The sequence below is a fragment of the Notothenia rossii genome (genome assembly GCF_949606895.1).
Source record: "Notothenia rossii genome assembly, chromosome: 9".
Lineage (NCBI taxonomy): Eukaryota > Metazoa > Chordata > Actinopteri > Perciformes > Nototheniidae > Notothenia > Notothenia rossii.
In genome coordinates this window covers 2,333,789-2,360,798 of record NC_136907.1, presented here as the reverse complement: position 1 = coordinate 2,360,798, position 27,010 = coordinate 2,333,789, and the positions used below count along the sequence as shown (strand labels likewise).

Below are 27,010 nucleotides of genomic sequence, written 5' to 3'. Positions count from 1 at the left end.
CCCATTATGGTCCAGATTCTTGTTGGAGAAGGGAAGAATGTACCCCAATCTGCTGCACCTAATACAAATAGTCCTAGTTTTTCCTGTCTCTACCTCTCAAGTTGAACGGCAGTTCTCAGTAATGAAGAGAATGCAGGGCGATTGGCGTTTAAGCCTGCACACTTCAACAATTGAAGATCTACTCCTCATCAAATCCCAGGGTTGTGCTCCTGCTGAATATCAAAGTGATGAAGCTGTGGCAAGATGGTGGGCAGCTGGCATCAACAAAAGGAGACCCAATATTTATCCCTATGGTCAAAGGAACCCCAAAAGTCCAAATCTCCCTGACTCGTCATCATCTCCATCTTCAAGTGACTCAGAATAAGGACGCACCTTGACGTAGGCCCACTACCACAGTCTCACAGTGAGCCAAACATGTCTGTGCTATAAGAATCCTTTGTAGATTTAATAAAGAATTTGTTTAATTGCAATTTGGTGTCCATTGAATGCTTAATAAATATATATACAAGTATTGTAAATGCATATACAATCGTAGTCACTTCATATCGTATGTTAAATCATTTTTTAAATTTATGGCCTTGGTGCCCTGGCTTTTGGCCTTTGTGCCCTTAAAAAATTGACAACTCAAAAGGCCAAGTGGCCTTGCCCCTAAAATGACGAAATTCCAGGCCTGCCCAGCGGTAAAAAAAACTTTGGTCAGAAGTAATATCCTTATTGTCTGAATCTTTAAAAGTTAATTTCCCTACATGTCCCATTGCATGTCTACTGGGTCTCAAGCCAGATGGCAATCCTGCAAGGACTACCGATCGGCTCTGGACATTGGCCTGTTTAGCCACAAAAAGACTCATCCTATTAAACTGGAAGGAACGCAAACCAGCCTGCTTTACTAGGGACTCATGGCTGAGGGAGTATCTGGACCTACTGAACATGGAGCGTGCAGCTTCTCTGCTGGGGGATTTTGAGGGGAGACAGGAGGATTGCGGTTCACTGTCCGCAGCTCTCCTATCTAACCCTGTCAATATGGCATCTCCTGTGTAATGTATAATGTATTGTGTATGTAATGTCCTGTGTATGTCACAATCAGCTGTCTTAGGAAGTCATCCTTGCATCCACCCCCCCCCCCCCCTCCCCCATTACGTTTTGTTTAGTTGTTTGTTGTTACATGTTTTGATGTACGGTTTGTTATCTGGAGCAATGTCTGTTAAAAAAAAAAAAAAAAAAATTTTTTTTTTTTTTTACTGTACTTGGGGTTTAACAGGTTAACTATCGCGGGCCGCCAGAAACATTTCCGAGGGCCGCCATTGGCCCGCGGGCCGCACTTTGAGAACCCCTGATCTAGAACCTCCTGCAGACCACTCGCTGCTGGAAGAGTAGGAAACAGGAGAGAATGAGGAACATGCTCTGAGAATCTAATTCAAAAACTGAGTTTAAATGTTTTATAAACACAGGGTGTCCGCGGGGTCTTAAAAAGTATTAAAAGTTGATAAATCAATTTAGCGAAAATTAAGGCTTTTAAAAAGTATTAAAAAGTATTAAACGGCATTTTCCAAGGTATTAAGAAGGTTCACAGCAACGACAACATGAAACACCCTTTAATTTACTGAAACGACATGTCGGGAAACCCCACAAGGCGGCCCCATGCATAGCGCGCCGTAAAATCCTGCTTATTATTTTAAGTTTCGTTGCCTTGCTCCGCTCTGTGGGGGGGGGGGGGGGAATAAACGACTAAGGTAACTGGTCCCAAGATGGGTAGACCGGCATACGCAACGCTCTGGGGGTCCAACGGCTCCGTGTGTAAGCCCTATATGATCATTTTCTGATAACGATGAAATAGCCCGCCTCCCTCTCCCCACGTCTCCTGCTGCTGCTGGGCTGTCAGAAGAGGGGGAGGAAAAGAGAGGCAGTCACCGTTTATTAAATATTATTATACAGAGAACAGAGTCGTTATCAATTTGTTTTAAAGCTCAATAAATAACAAAGAAGACCTCTGACCGGCACTTTCCTAATTTTGTACGGAAGATTTAAACTTTAACGGACATGTTGACCGGCGGAACATTTTTTTTACGGAAACTCTGCCGCACGGTCCCCTCGTTCTTTGGAAGAGGCGGTGAGGTGGGTGTTTTTCATCTGCTGGTGGACTACCTGAGAGATACAGCAGGAGAACACGCCGTCCACCGCGGAGAATAAACAGAAGGGCAACCATGGCAACCATGCTCCGGGGTCTTCTTCGCTACTTTTGGTGTATTTCGGGCGGCAGCAGCGCCACTTACAGGCCTGACATATGTACTACAGCGTTTCCAGCATTTCCAGCGGTCTAGTGTGAACGGACACGTTAATGAATCGAATGCGTGTGAACTAGGGATGCACCGAATATTCGGCCGCCGAAAATGATCGGCCGAAAATGGTTAAAAAGGCCCTTTCGGCTTTCGGCCGAAAGGGTTCTAGCACCGAAAAAATATCACCGAATGTCAGAGAACAGGGTACGTTGGTAAGCTAACGTGTTGTTGTGATGACGTAATCAAAATGCGGCGACAAGCACGGCGCGCGACCATGCTCGCGGCTGGCTCACAGCCAACATGTCTGCCGCTTGGAAGTATTTAAAAATATCAGAGAAAGAGGCGCGGATTGCGATTTGTAAAACGTGTTCAGCTGACATTTCTCGAGGGGGTGTAACTGCAAAGACTTTCACCACTTCGGGATTACTCCACCACTTGAAATCAAAACACCCGGACAAATATGCGGAGTATGATCCAATCACAAGCACTGACAGCGAGAGACTGTTCAGCGCTGACTCTCATGTGCTTGATGAGAAGAGGAACAGACTTATGGCTGATAAAGCAGAGAAGCTACTGTTCATTAAAAAGAACCTCCCACTTTTCCTTAATAAGTAGACAAGGCTGGCTTATCATAAGCTTATCTAGTTCTACATGCCTACTCTATACTCACTTTCCTGAACCATTTTCATTGTGAGTTATAATTCACCATCTCAGGTTATCATTAGGGGGAAATGACAGCAGCACAGTGTTCAATATATTGTACTTTCGGTATCTAAATGATACGATGTTGTTTACATTGCTCATGAGGACAGACCACCTTATTTGCAGATTCTTGAAATTGTAATTTAATTTGTAATTGATTGTGGATTTTGTATCCAGTTTTTACTTTATGTATCTTTATACAATGTTTACTACTTTGCTTATGAGGACAGACAGCCTTATTTACAGATTCTTGAGATTCAATTGTAATTTCATTTGTAAATAGTTACATTCATGTGGATTTATCCAGTTTGCACATTTGTATGCATGCACTTATAGGTGCATTTGTTGTTGTTGAAGGCCTGGCAGTTACAGTCTTTATTTACACTAGTTTGTTGTAGGCCTCCTGGCCTAGATGTTTGTTTTAAAGCACCTTGTCTTTGTTCTGAATGCACTTTGTTGTAGTTATCCTACAGAGAAAAGAAAATGCACTTGATTTGGAATGAATGTACTGTATGCATTCAAAAGTGCTGAATAAATGTTTTATGGACCCATAATAGTGATTATTATTTAAGTTAAGTTTTGCCATAATTATTTATTTTTCCATAATCAGGCAGCTGAACAACATTGGTAAAAAATGTATACATTATATATATATATATATATATATATATATATATATATATATATATATATATATATATATATATATATGTATACATTATATATATATATATTTCTATTAATCATTTTCGGCCTTTCGGCTTTCGGTTTTCGGCCAACTGTTTCCTATTTTCGGTATCGGTTTCGGCCAAGGATTTCCCATTCGGTGCACCCCTAGTGTGAACGGAAGCCTTTTTTGCGCTTGCGTATGCGTTTTACCGTATGCGTCCTCGTGGGGCCGGGGTCTAAGCCAAACTATATCCGGTCACAGAGATCTGCTATTTTAAAGTAAAGTCAACACATATCGACCCTAAATATAGTCTATATTAAGAACGAGAAAAGTCTTAACATATATATCCTTTTTTGTAAACATATGACAAATGTGTGAGGGTGATGACGTCAGAGCATCGTCCTATGTGCCAGGGCTTAGCCCCGGACAGCCCCAGCCCAATTTAACCCCTGGGTATTTGTGAGGGAGCTCCTATATGGCATTACCCCGCTGAAGCTCACCAAAGTTTAACATATTTCATAGTTCAAAGTTTTGTCAATTGTTTTGTTTATTGGTCAAATACTGGTTTCTAATGGTTTCTGAGGAGTTTTAGTGGAATGAAAGAGCACAGAGTCTACAGAAGCAAAAAAACATACTGCATTAAACCTGACCTTCACAGAGAGGTTGAAGTTCATGTGGAGAGAAGGCTTCAGTAGTCTGTCTGCACTCTGTTTAGTTTTGCTATCTTACAATGACTATAGTCAATATGAGGTAAAGTGTGTAGCCAATGTAACCGGTTAGAACTCAAAGTTGCGATGAGGTCTTAAAATGTATGGAAAGGGTCTTAAAAAAGGTCTTAAAAGGTATTACATTTGACCTCAGGATTCCTGCATATACCCTGAAACAGCTTCCTGTCTCTGCTCTACAGCAGTATACCTAAACAAATGAACCAGGAAGAGGAATGAAGTGCTGCATGAGTTCGGCCTCTTACCTCGTGCAGTTCTGGTCTGCCTGGCAGGACTTCTGCTCTTCCCTCTGTGGAGATGAACACATCCTTTATAGCACTTTACATTAGTGGAGCTGATCCTCACCAATGGGCAGAGCGTCACTTTACACTCAAGATGAAATGATTCACGCTGCACGAATATGCAGGTGACACGAATTTCACATCTTCACTTCCTGTGTGTTGCCAGGCACAGATCTGGGTTTTACTCTACATGTAATCTCAAAAAAAATGTTATATATGTATGTTTTGTTTTGTTTTGCCTGTCCTTGTTTGTCTTCCCTCCCTCATACTGTAAAGCGTCTTTGAATTCCAGAAAAGCGCTATATAAATATAATGTATTATTATTATATCTGCTAATGCTAAACAGCCAGCTCACCAGGTTATCATATCATAAACATGCCCAAGTAGTGAATAATGTTTTAGACGATATATTTAGTTTTTAGTTAGTATTTATCAATATTTGTGCCATTTAAAACCATTTTATGCCACAGATACAATGATACTATGATTTAGGGCTGCACGATATATCGTGCCGTGACGATAACCGCGATATGCGCATGCGCGATATTCACATCTCAGAACGTGACGATTTTTTTTAGGACGTGCGATATTAAGTAGGCAAATGAACTCAAACACGTTGTGTTACAATTATTTTGCTGCTTGCTACAAAAGGAAAACTTGCGCGGCTCTCATGTCAGGGGTACTTGAGTGAGTGACAGCAAACCACAATCACAATCAAATCTCCAGAGCAAACGGACCGGGTGATTAAAGGTAAAAACACTGAATAAAGTAGCTTCATGTGTTTCTCCAGGGCAGTTCGGCGCTGCTAACCGAGCTGTTATATCAATGTTGGACCTAGTCGTAGTAACTAGGTATGTTATAAGGTTACAGTTTCGATAGAATAGTCTCTTTGCTAATTATTACGCTAAGTGAGCTGACGCCAAGCTCAGAGGAAATGCAAAGAGGCTACATTTAGATATAATACAGTTAAGTGTTAGTTAATGTAAGAAATGTATGTGCGTTCATGTGCAGACGTATATATAGTTTGTTAATTGGATAACTCATATCCTGCAAGACTCCTAAAGACATCATGAGATGATGACCTTTCGACATCTAGAACATGTCCAAGTGTAGGAGACCTGACAATGTGTGTGTGTTAAACATGTTTAGAGAACGTGTTCGTGTGTCATTTAGAAACATATATCTGTCCTGTGTTTCTTGTATTCGTGGGAGCATTGCTGTATGAGTGCTTGAGAGCAGGTCATGTTTCCCTATTGTTTTTTGGTGGTGTGCAACTAAATAATAAAGATTAATCTCAACTATTTCTGTGTTTGTGTTTCATTGATTCCTCTCTGTTTCATTCTTTCCTGTTGTGAGTGCTGGATCGCCACAACAGAGCTAGCTCAGCTTGTTGCTCTGAACTTAAAGAGCCTGTGACACGAGTTTCCCCCATCATCCAAACCCATCAATTTGAGTAAATATTGTCCCCTTGAAAATCGTTACTGAACTGATTTTGGATATTTGTACTTTGATAACCATCAATCTGCCCTTCAATGTCGACCATTTCCTGGATCTTCTCGGGGATTCTTCAAGTCCCGCCAAATTATGGGTGACGTCACTGCGGGCACAGCGCTCCAGCTGCACCGTTCAGGATCCCAGCATCTGCATGTAAACGCACGATGGCGCACACAGCAGCAAGCTCAGACAGCGATGACAGTTTAATTTTGAACGTGTCTGAGAGCTCATATGAGGCTGAAGGATCGGTTTATGTTGTATCTGTTAGAAGTTTAGGAATTAGGTGCGTCAATATGGGCGATCATACGGTCATGTAGCCAGTGGTGGACTGGGACTACAAATCATCCCGGGACTCTCGACCGGCCCACTTCGGTACCGCTAGTAAATTGTCAACGAGGGGAGTGGGGGATGTGCTAGTGACTTATCCGACCGGCCCACTTCGGTACCGCTAGTAAATTGTCAACGGGGGGAGTGGGGGATGTGCTAGTGACTTATCCGACCAGCCCACTTCGGTACCGGCCCATCGGGATTCCTCCCGATGGCCAGTCCGCCACTGCACCCAGCCCAGCCAACGTAAACTGTCAACGGGGGGAGCCTCGCTGCGGGGAAACGGTGGACCTAGTGTCCCGATCGGAGTGGGAATAATAATAATAATAATAATAATAATAATAATAATAATAATAATAATCCGTGCATTTTATCCATTAAGTTCCCCGACATTGTGGTAAAAAAAAACACACGTTTAATCGATGTTGGTGTACTACTACAACCAGTGGTGTAGTGGGGATGTTTAACTGGGTGGACGGGGTGGTGGGTGGACGGGAGACACTATGGACGCGCTCGTGAACTGTCAACGGGGGGGGGGGGGGCTCTGGGGACCTCTGTGTCGCCTGTCAGCGCAACTTACATGATGCCGTTTAGACAATATAATAATAAAGGGCGGTGCCGGCTGTCAGCGAACCGATCCGGCCTTTCTGCGCGACTATCTCTCAAATGCGGGACATAGTCTCAATGTGTGGGACGCGGGACAAATAATAAAAATGCTGTGTGTGCAGTCCCACAGTGCGGGACACCTGGTCACCCTACACACACAGTTCTGCCCCTCACACACACACACGCTTCAAATCAAGTTGCATAAATGCTTGAGCTGCGTTTTTATTATAATTACTGTGAAATCTGCCTATTATGTTTTCGTCATTATTACAACAAACACACACTTGCAACTGATAACACTGGCAATGATTTTAGATATTAGACTATTAAAAAAGAAATCATGCTTCAAATAAGTGGGGGTCCGGCGTACCCCCGCGTCCAACGCCCACTACACCACTGAGTCTGCAACTACAAAAAGCTAAGGTTTGTTTTCTCATCAGGAAATGCAGACCGGCTCAAACAAAAGATTTTTAATCATCATCCTCACGATCTTTAATGTATCATATGTTCGCGAAATTGACATGAAAGCACTAATAAATGTAGTTTCATCCACTTGAGTTTAGAACTACAAAAATAATCGATTTGTTTTTATATCACATCCGACTGGAAGAAATTCAGCAGCTCTCACTACCGATTTTTAATCCTAATTTAATCATCATCTTCACCACGATCATTTATTATGTTCGCCGAATTGACATGAAAGCACTGAGAAATATGAATATACTGTAGTCAACTTCATTAAAACGTTATTAACGTGCCTAAACTCAGTAATTCACCATTTCCACGCATGACAACACACTTTGTCCGTGTTTGGCTCTCTCGCCGCAGAGAAGCGTTCCCGCATTGGCGTCACTTCCGGCTTCCCCCAAAACTTCAAAATGAGTCGAAGGAATTTTCCCGCGATGTTCGAAATTATTGATATTTATCGGAACGGTATCGCTTTTTCTTTTTTAAACTGACGGTTCGAGATTACTAGTAGCCCACTATTTCATTGCACAACAGTTGTTGGGTTCGTGTCACAGCCTCTTTAAGATCCAGACGTCCGTGACTAAAATCCTTCATCCGGTTAAATATAGTTTAAAAAATACTAATTATATCATTAAAGTTCAAGGAAGGATGGTTTGGGGGAAAAAAACTGTATTTTCTTCAATTCCTGTATGTTTTCATATCGCAATATATATCACAGGGGGGGAAAATCGCAATGTCAGTTTTTTCCAATATCGTGCAGCCCTAATATGATTGCATATTGAAATATCCTTAATATATTAGGTTGTATGAAAGCTGAATCCTCTTCAGGTCAGTTTACAGCAGAAACTCTTACTTTGTGTCTGAGGGTCCAGGGTCATCACTGAAGTTTAGAGGTTGCCCTCTAGACTGGTCACTCTTCAGAGACAGACAGCCGGAGACTGAAGGTGTGTCCTCTTCCTCATCTTTGAAATCACTCATCTTCTCCAGTCTGACACACACACACACACACACACACACACACACACACACACACACACACACACACACACACACACACACACACACACACACACACACACACACACACACACACACACACACACACACACACACACACACACACACACACACACACACACACACACACACACACACACACACACACACACACACACACACACACACACAGTTTTTGTTACTTTCATTGCAATTGTATTCATGTCTTAACATAACTTCCTGTTTTATATACGACCATCTTTCGGAGAGATATGCTACAGTTTATATATTTTTGTAATACTTGGCATCCGTGTATCGATACAATATCGCCACGCAAAGTATCGCGATACTATGCTGTAGGGATTATTTCCCCCACCCCTAATATCTGCTAATGCCAAACACAACCAGCTCACCAGGTTATCACTATTATAAACATCTTAATAATACATAAACATGCCCAAGTAGTGAATAATGTTTTCAACGATATATTTAGTTTTTAGTTAGTTTTTATCAATATTTGTGCCATTTAAAACCATGTTATGCCACAGACACAATGATACTATGATTGCATATTGAAATATCCTTAATATATTAGGTTGTATGAAAACTGAATCCTCTTCAGGTCAGTTTACAGCAGAAACTCTTACTTTGTGTCTGAGGGTCCAGGGTCATCACTGAAGTTTAGAGGTTGCCCTCTAGACTGGTCACTCTTCAGAGACAGACAGCTGGAGACTGAAGGTGTGTCCTCTTCCTCATCTTTGAAATCACTCATCTTCTCCAGTCTGAGAGAGAGACACACACACACACACACACACACACACACACACACACACACACACACACACACACACACACACACACACACACACACACACACACACACACACACACACACACACACACACACACACACACACACACACACACACACACACACACACACATTTTAATAACACTCTTTTTTCAATCCAAACCATCATAGAAATAAACTTGGTTAAAAACATCAAATCAGTCAGACTTCAGACAGGCCTCCATTTTGACAGCGCTGTCACACGTAACTCTGACGGATCAGCAAACAGGAAATAAAAAGAGTTTGCAGAAGTCTCATCGGACTCTAGGACGCTGATTTTTAACAAAGAAGTTATTTTATCAGTCTAACAGAGTAAATAATGAATCTGTTTAAAGCAGATCATGGCGTTTACACTCACCCCGTTGTTCTCCTTCTGCTCCGTCGTGCTGTAAAATGGCATCTGACTACTTACTACTTTCACTTTCAACTTCCCTCCCTGTCTGCAGCTCCTCCCTTTGTTTTATAACCAGCCTTATCAGCTGATCCAGGGACTCTGTTCAGTGAGATAGAAATAGAGCTAAAAACAAGCTCAACAGAGTTATTGAAAACATGAATACCACAGTGTGGAAATAACCCAGTAAACATCCCGCATTCAAAACCTCACTGAAGTTAAAGTGTTGAGGTATTTAAGTACTCTAGTGTTAACTGTGCATTCAATTGTTCCCTATTATATACATGTGTTTCTGGATTATTAACCCTGCTGCATTCATTGCATCTATTACAGAATATGAATGGACTTTTTTTTTTAACTTCTACTTTTACTCAAGTAGGCTACAAGTGTAACAGTTGTGAATATGCAGTGGTGTTCATGTGTAAATCATTTTGTATAATCACACACATTCTGTGTTTTATATTTAATAATTCTGTATTCTTCATTTATTGAATGTTCAATACCTGACAAGGTCGGATATCAGCGGGCGGAACCTCTGAAATGTAGTCCCTGTACTCAGAAGATTATTGTTGTGGGGACTTCCCCCTTCCTAATGTGTCCCTCACGTTTCCTCTTGCCTTTTTGTAAATCTTCCACGCGAGAGGAGTGAGGGATACTAAATGTAATACTGATTTGTTATCTTTGGTCATATTTTCAGTGATTAAACGGATATCGTCTAAACCACAAATGTCAAACTCAAGGCCCGGGGGCCAAATCCGGCCCGTGGTGGATTTAATTTCGGCCCGCAGGATAATTTGTAATTACTATTAGATCTGGCCCGCCGGTATATTGCACGCCAGTGGCGAACCGTGGCCGTTTCTCAATCGCGAGGAAACTGGCTTCCAAGCCAATATTTCAAGGATACGTCATCGAGTGCCGCCGAAGGACTGTTCCAATCTCCAGCATACTTTGAATTCCACCGAGGCCACGTCCTTGGTTTGGGGGTAATTTCGAGGCTGCACATGGGTAGACTTCGCATCCTTCAAATCCCCACAATGCTTTGCGCACGGACCAATTTCAAAAACCCTTGCGGAGAATGGCTGAACCGACGCAGCACAGCACACATTTAAATGTAAGTATGTAGTGGCGTAGAACACGTGTTGGTAAATATGTCACTTTGTTGCATTTGTTATGACCAAAAATTTGTTCCGTAAAAGTAAAGCAAGTTCATAATTAGATAGACATCGTGAGGTATTTATTTTCCGTACAGTTTATGTTGAAACCGTTAGAGAGAGTGGCACACTTGTTAGCCTGTTCCATTCTTCTTTGTTTTGCGAAGCCGTGGCTTGGAAGTATACTTGATTTGTTTCTGAAGGAAGTGACTTGGAAGTATGCGACTACCAAGCCAGTATCCTCGCGCTTGAGAAACGGCCCGTGCCTATCACAACTGGACCTTCTGTAGACACACATACTTCTTACATTTTGAACCCAAATACTTGTACTTTCTACTTCTTACATTTTGAACCCAAATACCTGTACTTTCTACTTCTTACATTTTGAACCCAAATACCTGTACTTTCTACTTCTTACATGTTGAACTCAAATACCTGTACTTTCTACTTCTTACATGTTGAACACAAATACCTGTACTTTCTACTTCTTACATGTTGAACTCAAATACCTGTACTTTCTACTTCTTACATGTTGAACTCAAATACCTGTACTTTCTACTTCTTACATGTTGAACCCAAATACCTGTACTTTCTACTTCTTACATGTTGAACACAAATACCTGTACTTTCTACTTCTTACATGTTGAACACAAATACCTGTACTTTCTACTTCTTACATGTTGAACACAAATACCTGTACTTTCTACTTCTTACATGTTGAACCCAAATACCTGTACTTTCTACTTCTTACATGTTGAACACAAATACCTGTACTTTCTACTTCTTACATGTTGAACCCAAATACCTGTACTTTCTACTTCTTACATGTTGAACCCAAATACCTGTACTTTCTACTTCTCACATGTTGAACACAAATACCTGTACTTTCTACTTCTTACATGTTGAACTCAAATACCTGTACTTTCTACTTCTTACATGTTGAACTCAAATACCTGTACTTTCTACTTCTTACATGTTGAACCCAAATACCTGTACTTTCTACTTCTTACATGTTGAACACAAATACCTGTACTTTCTACTTCTTACATGTTGAACCCAAATACCTGTACTTTCTACTTCTTACATGTTGAACACAAATACCTGTACTTTCTACTTCTTACATGTTGAACTCAAATACCTGTACTTTCTACTTCTCACATGTTGAACCCAAATACCTGTACTTTCTACTTCTTACATGTTGAACACAAATACCTGTACTTTCTACTTCTCACATGTTGAACCCAAATACCTGTACTTTCTACTTCTTACATGTTGGACACAAATACCTGTACTTTCTACTTCTCACATGTTGAACCCAAATACCTGTACTTTCTACTTCTTACATGTTGAACACAAATACCTGTACTTTCTACTTCTTACATGTTGAACTCAAATACCTGTACTTTCTACTTCTTACATGTTGAACCCAAATACCTGTACTTTCTACTTCTTACATGTTGAACACAAATACCTGTACTTTCTACTTCTTACATGTTGAACTCAAATACCTGTACTTTCTACTTCTTACATGTTGAACCCAAATACCTGTACTTTCTACTTCTTACATGTTGAACTCAAATACCTGTACTTTCTACTTCTCACATGTTGAACCCAAATACCTGTACTTTCTACTTCTTACATGTTGGACACAAATACCTGTACTTTCTACTTCTCACATGTTGAACTCAAATACTTGTACTTTCTACTTCTTACATGTTGAACTCAAATACCTGTACTTTCTACTTCTTACATGTTGAACACAAATACCTGTACTTTCTACTTCTTACATGTTGAACACAAATACCTGTACTTTCTACTTCTCACATGTTGAACTCAAATACCTGTACTTTCTACTTCTTACATGTTGAACTCAAATACCTGTACTTTCTACTTCTTACATGTTGAACTCAAATACCTGTACTTTCTACTTCTTACATGTTGAACACAAATACCTGTACTTTCTACTTCTCACATGTTGAACACAAATACCTGTACTTTCTACTTCTTACATGTTGAACACAAATACCTGTACTTTCTACTTCTTACATGTTGAACTCAAACACCTGTACTTTCTACTTCTTACATGTTGAACTCAAATACCTGTACTTTCTACTTCTTACATGTTGAACACAAATACCTGTACTTTCTACTTCTCACATGTTGAACACAAATACCTGTACTTTCTACTTCTTACATGTTGAACACAAATACCTGTACTTTCTACTTCTTACATGTTGAACACAAATACCTGTACTTTCTACTTCTTACATGTTGAACACAAATACCTGTACTTTCTACTTCTCACATGTTGAACACAAATACCTGTACTTTCTACTTCTTACATGTTGAACTCAAATACTTGTACTTTCTACTTCTTACATGTTGAACACAAATACCTGTACTTTCTACTTCTTACATGTTGAACTCAAATACCTGTACTTTCTACTTCTTACATGTTGAACACAAATACCTGTACTTTCTACTTCTTACATGTTGAACACAAATACCTGTACTTTCTACTTCTTACATGTTGAACACAAATACCTGTACTTTCTACTTCTTACATGTTGAACTCAAATACCTGTACTTTCTACTTCTCACATGTTGAACTCAAATACCTGTAGTTTCTACTTCTTACATGTTGAACCCAAATACCTGTACTTTCTACTTCTTACATGTTGAACACAAATACCTGTACTTTCTACTTCTTACATGTTGAACCCAAATACCTGTACTTTCTACTTCTTACATGTTGAACACAAATACCTGTACTTTCTACTTCTTACATGTTGAACACAAATACCTGAACTTTCTACTTCTTACATTTTGAACACAAATACCTGTACTTTCTTCTTCTTACATGTTGAACTCAAATACCTGTACTTTCTACTTCTTACATGTTGAACACAAATACCTGTACTTTCTACTTCTTACATGTTGAACTCAAATACCTGTACTTTCTTCTTCTTACATGTTGAACTCAAATACCTGTACTTTCTACTTCTCTCATTTTCCAAACAGGCTGGTTCCTTTAGTCTGAATGTGTGTTTGGTGGCGTGATCATTATTATTTAGAGTCATTGCGTGCCTATTGATTTGAACACGATCCGTGTATCCATCATTTCCTGGTCTTCTCTAAAGAAGAGGGACCAATGGAAACGTTGTCATGTTGCCGTTGTTCAGCATGGAAACATTCATTAGCTAACAATGACATTATTGTTCTATTATGGCCTGTAATTACAAAAACAACACTGCTTATAATACTTATTATTACACTAGGACTCCTCAACCACCTCCTTTTTGCAGCAAGCTGTAATCCCTAATATTAATATGTAAGGCACATCTGTTCTGACTGGGTTAAAACCTTTGAAAGGAAAAATGTCCAGGTGAATTGTTATAGGCTCTGTGCACAAGATGGCGTCTATCAACTTCCGGCGGGTGGGGGAGAGGTGCATCAGAACCGCTGGTGAAAGCATGGGCAACAACGATTAAAACATTTCTTCCTCCCAAACTAATTGTGTATTTCATTGTGGTGATTCCAAAAAGCAGTTATACCATACTATGTTTAGGTACTAATGAATTATATCCTCAAAACAAACACACATATAAATAACATAGGACAATACATAATTTTATAAATCCACAATATAACAATTTACAGATTAATTTAATAAACGTTTACAAAAAATAGGTTGATATTATATCGGGGGGGGAAAATAAATATTTTAACATTTTAATTAGTCTCTGCATATTTAAGTAATGCTAGTTTATATAACAGATGAACAGATGTACAATATCCAGAAAGTAAATGCAAAAAATATATATATGTGCATTTCCAACATTTCCTCTGAAAGAGTGTTGTATCAATGCGAGATAAGTTAGTTAGCATCCACAACTTTTGTTAATGGATAACTATTGAGTAAGTTGAGTAGTGAGCCATTCGTTTTAGGTGATTATACACAATGATCATATGACGTTAAATGTCTGCCAATAAACCCCCCTCTCTTCCTCACATTGGTCCTTTGAGTAAAGGATCTTTTGACTTATCGAACACACTTGGTTCTGGTTTTAACAATTGAAAGAACTATATACAGGAACATATTCATGTTAGATCAGTAATGTATAGTGTGGTACACTAATGTAGTTTAGTGCATATCAGTCCATGTAAAAATAAAAATAAAAATAATCTCCCTTCTCCCGAATGGCTGTAGCCACCTCGCAGTCTCTGCAGATACGCTGTATCAGGATATCCTCCTCTGCAAAAACTACAAAATCGCACCACTTCATCCCTGTGAGCAGGAGCTGGCCTTGCACCTGCCAATAGTAGCTGTGAGACTGCTTCAGTTTGAATGTGCCGCTTTGCATTTTTAAGTAGCTACAGTCCACATAACTTTTCACATTTGGGCATTTTATTTCTACAAGTCCAAAAGGTGGGCTCTCAGTTGGGTCAAACACCAGACCGTCAGGAGATGACCCTAACCAGGGGGCATCTGGGTGAATGACAAACCCACACGGCCAGTAATTGGTGTTTTTAATCCGGCAGTATTCCTGGATGGCAACCGGTTCCAGTGCCAGTGCCCTCTTCATTGACGCCGTTTGCGCCACTCCCTTCCGAATCCGTTGTGCCAAGTTTTCAGTCGAACTCTGACCTCGAACATGGCATACATCCCTGAAACGAGAAGAAGTGATTCTTGGCCTCCTAACACGGTGCCATTCCACACTGTCGCTCTGCTCCCTTGTGGCCACCTCGATTTCCCTTGCCATGAGCAATGTTGTCGCAAGTGACAGTAGATGGAGGTGCTGTTGGTGACTGCCCACAAACTCACAGGTGGTAGGCTCCAGCCTGTAGCCATCCAGAGGTAGAGGTGGTGGTGGAGGGGCATCTGGGTGACGCACTATAACCCGGCTAAGAGGTAGTGGATGCTGGTATGAGATAGGGCTACCTTCCTGAACTTTTCCAAAGGTGGAGTTAACCAGTGGCACGTCCACACTTATAGCCATGGTGGTGATCAGTGGTGCGATGTCTGCTGAGAAGTCCTTGTATGCCTCGCTGACTTTGAGGACATCTGGGTCTGGCAGCTCCCCCCGCACGGCCTTGTAACGTGTACTCCTTTGAACATGTTTATATGATAATTAGGACTTTAAGAACCATTTTACACTCAGACAACAATCACAAAGTTGTAGCAGGCTACATACAATGACTTAGGACAATAGATATTACCTTACAGCGTCAGCAACTGTAAACTGCTTTGGCTTCGTTGAAGTGAACACCATGTCACTCACTCTGCCTGGTTTCACACCCTATTAATTGCACAAAAGAATTGTCAAATTAATTGAAATGTTTTTTCCAAAATAAGGTCCCATGGGTCGGAAGTAGATGGGCGGGACTTCGCCTCTCTATACGTCCATGAGCCGAGCCGACAGGAAGAGTCGAGCACACAGCTCGCACTTCATTATAATATATAAAAAAATAACACCAATGCGTGTCATGATGGCACATAACAGCTCGCGGCCGCAGATTACTCCGGGTCCCAGACCCCCCCCATACCACAAACATTTTTTTTCAACAACCTATTTTGGATTCAAAACGGCGAATTTCGCCGAAAGGTGACAAGTTTGCATCCCTGAATACTAACAAAGGACTGGCTTATCTAAAGCCAGTTGAGTAGCACTTGAAATGTTTTGGCTCTATGAAACCTGATGTACCGTAATTTTCGGACTATAAGCCACGCCTTTTTTCCCATTTTTCGACCCTGCGGCTTATATAACGGTGCGGCTAATCTATGGATGTTACAGCTAACGGCCACTAGGGGACCTCCTAAATCTATGGGTTTTACAGGTTACAGTCCACCACCTTTAACTCTATGGGCTCTATGGCCGATCTGCGCCCCCCACCTTTAAGCGGCGGGCTCCAGCAGGAAAAGCTGGAGGCCGGAAAAGAGCGAGACAGGTAGCGCGCAAAAGTAAAAGTGGAACCGAGAGTGGTACGAGAGACAGAACGAGAGCAAGACAGACAGACATTACGAGAGCGAGACAGTTTGTCCCCGTACCACTGGTTGAAAACCACTGCTGTAGATCACTGCCGGTACGTGCGCTGGGAGCGCACCGTTTAAGTTTGAAAGTTGAAAAGTGTGTGTGTCTGAAACGCTATGTGATACAGTACAGTTTACACAGCACATGTTCTGTAGCTACTATTGCACTAAATGCTAACACTTGAATACGTTATGCAAATATGCAACTTGTTTGTTGAAATGTTAATAAATGGGAGCTTCCTCAAACAGCCATCTCTTTCCCGACAATCCCCTCTGTGCACGAACCCTTACATATGGTAATGAAACATTAAAACACCTGCGGCCTAGAGTCCAGTGCGGCTTATATATGTACACATTCAATTTAGCTGCTGCGGCTTATATTCAGGTGCGCCTTATAGTCCGGAAATTACGGTACTTATATGATTCTGTTTTCTTCTAGTTTGTATCTTCTTTGGATAAAAGCGTCAGCTAAATGCAATGTAATAAAGAAGCTACTATATATCCATCGTGTCGTGGCATTCTTATTTGCTTCAGTAAGAGTGTGGACGGGTTCTGCAGTCGATATTAGGAAAGAGATGGAAGATCAAAGTTTACTGAGTTAATAAGCTGGGCTTGATTGAGTCAAATCTAAGGTTCGGGTTCAGGTTATTATTGTACCGTAACGTAGATTAGTTTAGAGTTAAAAGACGGTAGCAGTTTTGAAACACATTTTAAAATCTACACAAAAAGAATCTTCCAAAAAGTAACCCATGCTCAATCACGTTGAAAAAACATTAGGACAATCATGAGCAAGCTTACCGTTAACTTTTTAGTTGACAATTTGTCAGGTTTTTGAAGTTCCAGACTTTGACTTGTGCTTTGTTCACTTTTGTGTAGCTGTGGGTTATCTGTGATCGCACCTGAGACCGACGGGGAGCAGTTCTCCTCCTGGCCAGGGTCGAGAGTGCCTGATGAGTCCGGTCTGAACTCAATCACCTTTATGTGGAATGGATCAGTGACACAGGGCATGCTTACGTCTTCTTCTTCTGTTTCATTTTTTACACAATCTGTGCTTATACAGTTTTCCACTTCCCCCAGTCCTTCTTGTTGTTCCGATACCTGACTCATGTCATATTCAATTGGCTCTTCTTTAGGTTTTTTGGGCAACGGTTCTAGTATTTCCTGTTCCAGCCTGGACCTCAGCTCACAGGGCTGCTCTCTGACCTGTGAGGCTCCAGAGTATTGGCCAACATCTATTGTGGGGGGAAAGGGGAAACACAATATTTAATACTAATACATATTTTGCTTCAATTTGAGTATAAAACCTATATAGCCACAGTTCCCGCCTCCGGAAGCAGTCTTTATTTTTACACACCGGAAAAGTTACAAGACAGATGAAAAATGTAGACCAATAGAGAGGCGAAGTCCCGCCCTTCTACTTCCGCCCCATGGGACCTTATTTCAGAAAAAGTATGTATTGAAGTCAATGGAGAGAGAAAGATTATCTCTCGATCCCGTTTGAATTGTGCCACGAATTACACATATATGTTTGTCAATCTTAAAAAATAATTTCCATCTCAAAAAAGTCACAGTTTGTCGTAAAACTGTTGAAATATAAGACTATGAAAAATACGCGACTAGAAAGACTACAAATCCCAGAGTCCCGGTCCCGCATGCTGGCTCTTACGGAACCGACTAACTCCCCTTGTGTGTATGTACAGCTCTCAACATGCCCAGACTTGGAGTGATTTTCACCTCTTTTAATACTTTCAGCCTCATTCTGAAAGAAAGAAGTGAAATGTGCCAACGTGACGGCCATCTTGATGTGTGGTGCGAGATGGGAGATGTAGTTCATTGAGCGGTTTCACCCCAAAAAAAAATACGACCCTTTTTTTTTTTTTACTTGCAAAATTATCTTTTAAATTGACAAACATCATATGTGTAATTCGTGGCACAATTCAAACCAGATCGAAAGATAATCCCCCGGAAAGGGAGGGGCTTCGCCTCTCAATTGGCTATAATCTCTATTCTTTGTCTAATCATGATCAGATGTTTACTACACCCAGGTTTGGATATTCCCTTGAGAGGATTTAGTTGTTTTTGTGACGTTTTGGTAGTTTTCATTTCCTGTGGGGTGTGCTCCCTTTCACTCGTTTACCTGACAGCATTGCCACGGTAACTGATGCCACACACCTTAACTCTGGAGGTTTTGCTTCAGGGGTTTGGGTTAAAGAGAAAGTCAGAGAGAGAAGCAAGCTCTTCTAATGCAGTGTTTTTAATAACAGTCTTACTGAATGTTGTATTTATATTCTTCATAACTCATGTGAGCTAGTGTCTCCAAATAATTACCAGATATGATTTAAAAACACAACTCTCTTTTAATTGGATTGTAGTGCTTCTATAATTTAAGATTTTTTTAATAATTATTTTTAGAGATGTCGCGATCCGATCACGTGATCGGGGATCGGAGCCGATCACGTGATTTTCAAAAGATCGCAATCGGGAGAAAAAAATCGGGGATCGGGATTTTTTAATTTTTTTTAAAATTTTGTATTCAATGTTACAAAACAAAAATGACCATGTTCAAGTCTTAAAGTCATCCTGAGGCCTTAGTTTTGGTTTCAAATGACACAACATCATGTATGTGTTGCTTCTTTGGGGCTTGTTTTCAGAGACCTGGTTGCTTATTTCTCTCAAATCTGGCAACAGAGTGGGCGCAGTGTCTAATTGTAGCAGTAAGCTAACGAGTACTGATAAGCTTTATTTTGTTTTGATCCAATGCTGCACAACTGAACTGATCCAATGCTGCTGTGAAAGAAAGAAGCTATATCCATGTTGGATAGAATATCCAATTTAAATAAAAAAATAACCTTAAGGGACAACTTGAATGCTTTTTTTCTTTTTTTTTTCTTAATGCATTGCATAAAGATCGGATCGGGAAAAATCGGTATCGGCAAATTGTCAAAATCAAATGATCGGAATCGGATCGGGAGCAAAAAAAGGTGATCGGGACATCCCTAATTATTTTTATAAAAAATGACATTGAACCAATGACTCAAAATCAATGCAGCATTGTATTCATACAATGCACAAGAAGAACACACTTCTTTATATTTGGTTTTAGTCCACCTTATATTGTTACAAATAATGTAATGAAAATTAAGTATTTTTTGTTAAATAGTCAAATTAGCTTCCATGTCATGTGTCAGTGACTCCCAAATCTATTCCAGATAATAACACTGGACAACATAGACACAACTCTTTTATTGGATTTCAGTGTTTCTTTTTAAATTGTATATTTGTATGCAATTGTTTTCAATTTGTATTAAGCAGTCTCTTTTCAATAGCTTCCATGTCATGGACACAAAATAACAGTTGGATAACCAGGGGCTATATCAAACTTGCCTTGCAGTAGTGGTATAAGAAGAGTTTGGTTACATTTAGGGCCAAGTGCTTGAGTATAAGTATAAAAACAACAACAACAACAACCACAACTGTGGAGCAGTCAGTAACATCAAATTAAGGCATGATAGCTGCAGACTGCTGTGGAGGCATCACATATATAAAATGTCCCTAAACGATTGTTTACATCACGTGCTAAAGTTAACCAGTCCTATCTCATATTCAGGCTCATGCAGACACATTAACTTCACATATCTAGGCAGTTAACATGTTTGTGGTAACCAAAATTGACAAACCTATTTTCGACAGCTTTATCTCTGGGTTGAGCACCATGTGCAGCACATTCCGCAGGCGCTTGTTTTCCTCGTAGTAAGCCTCCACAATAGTTTCTATTTCTCCAAATATCTCCACGGCCGCGGTAGTTAAGCGTTCAGTTAAAAAACTCCGTAAATGCAGCAGTTTGGTGTTAGCCATCTTGAGGACTAACGTAATGTTCGATCAAGATAAGTTGTATTTAACTTCTCCTCGACGTCGTACAAAGCGCATTTCACTCAAACACACAGAAAACGTCCGGAAAATTGAAGATGACTTCCGTTTACATTAGCGCCCTCCTCAGGACGATAGGCAAGTAGCATCAAAGAAATCAACACATGCGTCACTTCCGGGCAAAAATTACTTTTTGGGGAAAACAAAGCGCAACTAGCCTATTAAGACACATGTATATTGTCCAAATGTCATTAAAGGAGGATCTTTGTTCAACCTATAAAATGCAAAAACACTTGATTGAATCTGATGTAGTCTATGACAATCTGTGTGTGTTTGTCTTGAGTGTACATGCACCCAGGTTAAAGTGTGTGTCCCGTTCATTAGTGGATTAAAACATGCACAACGTACACAGAACAACCAAACAGACACATTCAAATAATTGGAAAAATAATGCAGAGCCAAGAGAATATAAAAATTTCATTTAATAGTAAAAAAGTTCTCTGTGCTTTTCATAGAGCCCTGTGGTTTACAGCACATTACAGTTGTAACAGCAGTGTAGACAACTAACATTCAAATCCAGCTTAGTGATCAAATTCAAAACAAAGACAGAGTTAAAAAACAGATGATGCATTTTGTAAAATACCAAATTAATTAATTTAAAAAAGGAGAAAGGAAGTAACACATCAGTTTTGGCACAATAAATAGGAGTGCAGTGTTTGACACGTCGACGTCCTGTAACATCATTCTCGTTTTCCTTATATATGAAAAATGCATAATAACAAAAACCAGAAGACATGGACTTTGGATCAATGTTGGTAAAGAAATATGTAAAATATGTATGAAATTAAAGAATAACAAATGCAACGCCGAAAAGCATTTTACGTCAAATAAAAAAAGGCAAGGAAAATAAATCAAACGTTCTGTATGAAGGGGAAAACATGCACTTCTGGGGAATGTCAAAAAAATAAATATCAACAACTAAAACCACTATGCAAAATGTTGACATATCTAAAAAAACAAGCATAATGAAATCTAAATTAGGGATGGGAAATGTCTCGATGCAAATTGTCCAAAACAATATTCCTCGAATATAAAAATACAAGAGTGAACTTTGATGGTCCACATGTCCCTTAGTACAAAATGTCTATTTAAAAGTTATTGTTTGAAATGAGGGATAATAAATGTGCCGATGCAACCGTTGAGATGTCGTTTTCTGTGACGTTCAAAATGCACAAACTAACTTTCTGTCTGACGGGAGGAAACCCGGAGTCAGGAATGAAAATAATGACTTTTCTGTCTTTGGAGTCCCTTAGTAACAGGGTGGGAGCAGCTGTATGTCCCTTAGTAACAGGGTGGGAGCAGCTGTATGTCCCTTAGTAACAGGGGGAGAGCAGCTGTATGTCCCTTAGTAACAGGGGGAGAGCAGCTGTATGTCCCTTAGTAACAGGGGGAGAGCAGCTGTATGTCCCTTAGTAACAGGGGGAGAGCAGCTGTATGTCCCTTAGTAACAGGGTGAGAGCAGCTGTATGTCCCTTAGTAACAGGGGGAGAGCAGCTGTATGTCCCTTAGTAACAGGGGGAGAGCAGCTGTATGTCCCTTAGTAACAGGGTGGGAGCAGCTGTATGTCCCTTAGTAACAGGGGGAGAGCAGCTGTATGTCCCTTAGTAACAGGGTGAGAGCAGCTGTATGTACCTTAGTAACAGGGGGAGAGCAGCTGTATGTCCCTTAGTAACAGGGTGGGAGCAGCTGTATGTCCCTTAGTAACAGGGGGAGAGCAGCTGTATGTCCCTTAGTAACAGGGGGAGAGCAGCTGTATGTCCCTTAGTAACAGGGTGAGAGCAGCTGTATGTCCCTTAGTAACAGGGGGAGAGCAGCTGTATGTCCCTTAGTAACAGGGGGAGAGCAGCTGTATGTCCCTTAGTAACAGGGTGGGAGCAGCTGTATGTCCCTTAGTAACAGGGTGGGAGCAGCTGTATGAACATGAGCTGCTGCTGTCTCTCTGGTACTACCATCTCTTCCTCCTCCTCGTCTTCCTCTCTCCCTCACCGAGCGTCTGCAGGGTGGGGGTCTCTGAGGGTCTCTGGGTAAAATAGAGAGAATCTTCTGTCTTTTGAGTCCCTTAGTAACAGGGTGAGAGCAGACAGTCCTCTTCACAGAGACCTGCTGTGTGAACACACCTAATGCAGTCCCTCAGATTTCACCTCCTCCTCCTCCTCCTCTTCCTCCTCCTCTTCCTCCCTCACTCACAGAGCGTCTCCAGGGTGGGGGTCTCTGAGGGTCTCTGGGCCTCGCCCCTCTTAGTGTCTCTTCTCTCTGGCTCTCTCTGAGCCTCTGGTCCTGCAGAAAGCAGCCGATCTGAGGAGCTCTCCTCCTCCACGGGGGGGTTCTCCTCGTGGGACCCGGACCCCGGCAGAGCTGTGTACGTCGGGACGGCGTTAAACATGACGAAGCCCACCATGATGACCACGAAGGAGATGATGTAGAGCGTGGAGAACTGAGAGAGGAAGAGATGTTACCGACAGACGCCATGTTTACACGTTACATGTTTTATCTAACTGCGGTTTAAAAGAATCAGAATCAGGTTTATCTCCAGGTAGGTGGACACGTACGAGCAGTTTGACGGAAATGTAATTAGATAAACTTATTCACACTTTCTTTTTCTACCACCTTCAGCTGTTTATAGTCCATACAGGGAAGGACAAGAGGAAAACAAATGGGAATCAATCAAAAATAAACAAGTTTAGTTTAGCACCACTAGCATTTAGCATCCTAACAGAAACAGTCTCTGAGGCAGCTTTCATTTCCTTTTGCATAATATTAAAAAAGGGAAAGTCGTGTTGATGTGAGACAAAAGCCTGATGCATATCACCTTAAAAGCACATTTTAAAACAGCTAAAGTCTCCCTGACTGGTTATCAAAGTGCCTCACGCTGTAGTGGAAGAGGAAGAGTCCACAGAAGAGGCTGAACAGGTCAGCGGTGAGCAGAGACAGATTCACAGCCGTGGCACTCGTCATCTTCACCACCACCGGCATGAAGCTGTACAGAGAGTACATACACAGAGCATACACTGCAAACCACAGGGCTACACACACACACACACACACACACACACACACACACACACACACACACACACACACACACACACACACTTCAGTTAGAGACCATTGACGTCCACTCAAACACTCATAAATTGACAAAACAGGAAGTTAACTTACACGTGTTAAAATCCCATGTTATCGCTGCGACTGCGTGAGTTTCCAGAACAGCTCTACAACAACAACAACAAGTTAGCATGAGAGTACACCCTTTAATACGTGTGTGTGTGTGTGTGTGTGTGTGTGTGTGTGTGTGTGTGTGTGTGTATGTGTCTCACAGCTGCACTCCGCTGATGAGGGTCCCGAAGAGTCCCATCATGCCGAGGAACTCGATCCGGCTCAGGTTCTTTACCGTTTGTTCCTGACAGACGTTAGAAATGGCGTACAGAACGGCACTGAGGAGAACCAGACCATCGCCCAGAACCACACTGCTGGCTGAGAACACACACACACACACACACACACACACACACACACACACACACACACACACACACACACACACACACACACACACACACACACACACACACACACACACACACACACACACACACACACACACACACACACACACACACACACACACACACACACACACACACACACACACACACACACACACACACACACACACACACACACACACACACACACACACACACACACAGCTGGCTGAGAAGACACACAGACAATACGATACGATACACGTTATTGTCCCCATAAGAACATGTGTACATGTACATATACAAACATAATACACATTAAATACATACACGTATCATCAGTCATACACCTTTTGAACAAACACAAAACACAGACGCACATACTGACAATGGCAACCTATTGCAAAACCCTCATGTCCAACATTTAAAAGTATATTTCATAACATGTGAGCGTTAAGAATCTCAATGGACAGAGGCAGGAGTGAGTGCTTATAGAGGTTCAGCCTGATCTTCTACCAGACGGCAGGAGCTAGAATTCTGGCTGGAGAATGTGGGTGGGATCAGACCCATGGATCAGACCCATACAGTTTATGGATCAGACCCATACAGTCTATGGATCAGACCCATGGATCAGACCCATGGATCAGACCCATACAGTCAGTGGATCAGACCTATACAGTCTGTGGATCAGACCTATACAGTCAGTGGATCAGACCTATACAGTCTGTGGATCAGACCTATACAGTCAGTGGATCAGACCTATACAGTCTGTGGATCAGACCTATACAGTCAGTGGATCAGACCTATACAGTCTGTGGACCAGACCCATGGATCAGACCCATACAGTCTATGGATCAGACCCATACAGTCTATGGATCAGACCCATGGATCAGACCCATACAGTCTATGGATCAGACCCATGGATCAGACCCATGGATCAGACCCATACAGTCTATGGATCAGACCCACACACACACACAAAGTGAGTAAATAAAAGGTTCCTCACTGGACCCCTGGTCGCGCCCTGCCAGGATGTCGGCCCCCACCATCGCCCCGACCCCCAACAGACACACCCCCACGGACACAAAGTGGACCGGTCTGAAGCGGGTCTTCAGGAAGAACCAGGAGAGGACCATCAGCACCGGGATCACGAAGCAGTCCAGCAGCTACACACAAACAAACAAACAAAAAAACAAACAGACAGACACACACATTGATAGATAGAGGTCAGAGAGGATAAGCCTTAGATGTCACATGTCTGATTAAAATACTTCATGTTTGTGATGTTTCCTTTGCTATTTGTCCTCAAACTTAAAAAACCTGAAATCAAACTGCAGCTGGTTTTAAAAAAGTATTAAATAACAGGACCAGCAAGACAGAGAAACATCCGCTTCTACCAATTGACATTAAATCTGATGTTAGAATCGTCCAAAAGACACACACACACACACACACACACACACACACACACACACACACACACACACACACACACACACACACACACACACACACACACACACACACACACACTCTGTGTTTTGGCCTCATGTTAGCTTCTATTCCTAATCCCACTTCTTAATATGGTATCTATCGCCCATTGACATATGGTTTTTCAGAGACCAGTGAGGGTCTTCTCACCTGTATACTGGTCAGAGTGGTGTACTGGTACGCCTTCACCACGGTGTAGTTTGCCTCCACATCTGCTACTCCCATCAGAAGATACTTCCACCACTTGGTCTTTAAGATGTGGAGGATGTTCCTGTCTCCTTTGGAAACACATGCAGTTTGATTAGGAGGAAAAAAGAGCTCTGGTTTCAGACAGAGGGTGAAAAAATAAAGAGCTTTTTGAACATTAAAGCATGGAGACACTAAATACTGACCTGAACATCAACAGGAGAGGACTCTTTAAAGTAGAGACACTACATACTGATATACACCTGAACATCAGCAGGAGAGGACTCTTTAAAGTAGAGACACTACATACTGATATACACCTGAACATCAGCAGGAGAGGACTCTTTAAAGTAGAGACACTACATACTGATATACACCTGAACATCAGCAGGAGAGGACTCTTTAAAGTAGAGACACTACATACTGATATACACCTGAACATCAGCAGGAGAGGACTCTTTAAAGTAGAGACACTACATACTGATATACACCTGACCATCAGCAGGAGAGGACTCTTTAAAGTAGAGACACTACATACTGATATACACCTGAACATCAGCTGGAGAGGACTCTTTAAAGTAGAGGCACTACATACTGATATACACCTGAACATCAGCAGGAGAGGACTCTTTAAAGTAGAGACACTACATACTGATATACACCTGAACATCAGCAGGAGAGGACTCTTTAAAGTAGAGACACTACATACTGATATACACCTGAACATCAGGAGGAGAGGACTCTTTAAAGTAGAGACACTACATACTGATATACACCTGAACATCAGCAGGAGAGGACTCTTTAAAGTAGAGACACTACACACTGATATACACCTGAACATCAGCAGGAGAGGACTCTTTAAAGTAGAGATACTACATACTGACATACACCTGAACATCAGCAGGAGAGGACTCTTTAAAGTAGAGACACTACATACTGACATACACCTGAAC

General features: G+C 41.3%; 2 protein-coding genes and 1 long non-coding RNA gene across 3 annotated transcripts; all 3 read right to left on the bottom strand.

Annotated features, from left to right (window-relative positions):
- Positions 1–4,615: 4,615 nt before the first annotated feature.
- LOC307019078 lies at positions 4,616–9,830 on the bottom strand. The gene is made up of 4 exons (XR_013802576.1): positions 9,754–9,830; positions 9,193–9,327; positions 8,403–8,537; positions 4,616–4,662 (listed from the first exon to the last, which is right to left on the bottom strand). It is a non-coding gene; the product is annotated as an uncharacterized lncRNA (long non-coding RNA).
- Positions 9,831–14,554: 4,724 nt separating this feature from the next.
- Positions 14,555–20,972, bottom strand: LOC307019056 (uncharacterized protein). Its single transcript, XM_079649674.1, has 4 exons — positions 20,646–20,972; positions 17,767–18,200; positions 16,158–16,237; positions 14,555–16,046 (listed from the first exon to the last, which is right to left on the bottom strand). Exons 1-4 carry the CDS (start codon positions 20,821–20,823, stop codon positions 15,092–15,094), a joined length of 1,647 nt encoding a protein of 548 aa, XP_079505800.1. The 5' UTR covers positions 20,824–20,972; the 3' UTR covers positions 14,555–15,091.
- A 327-nt stretch (positions 20,973–21,299) lies between these two features.
- LOC307019061 (solute carrier family 35 member F2-like) lies at positions 21,300–26,188 on the bottom strand. The gene is made up of 6 exons (XM_079649680.1): positions 26,022–26,188; positions 25,387–25,546; positions 24,213–24,369; positions 24,055–24,107; positions 23,764–23,918; positions 21,300–23,329 (listed from the first exon to the last, which is right to left on the bottom strand). The coding sequence occupies exons 1-6, from the start codon at positions 26,094–26,096 to the stop codon at positions 23,075–23,077; spliced, it is 855 nt and encodes a 284-aa protein (XP_079505806.1). The 5' UTR covers positions 26,097–26,188; the 3' UTR covers positions 21,300–23,074.
- Between the last annotated feature and the right edge of the window lie 822 nt (positions 26,189–27,010).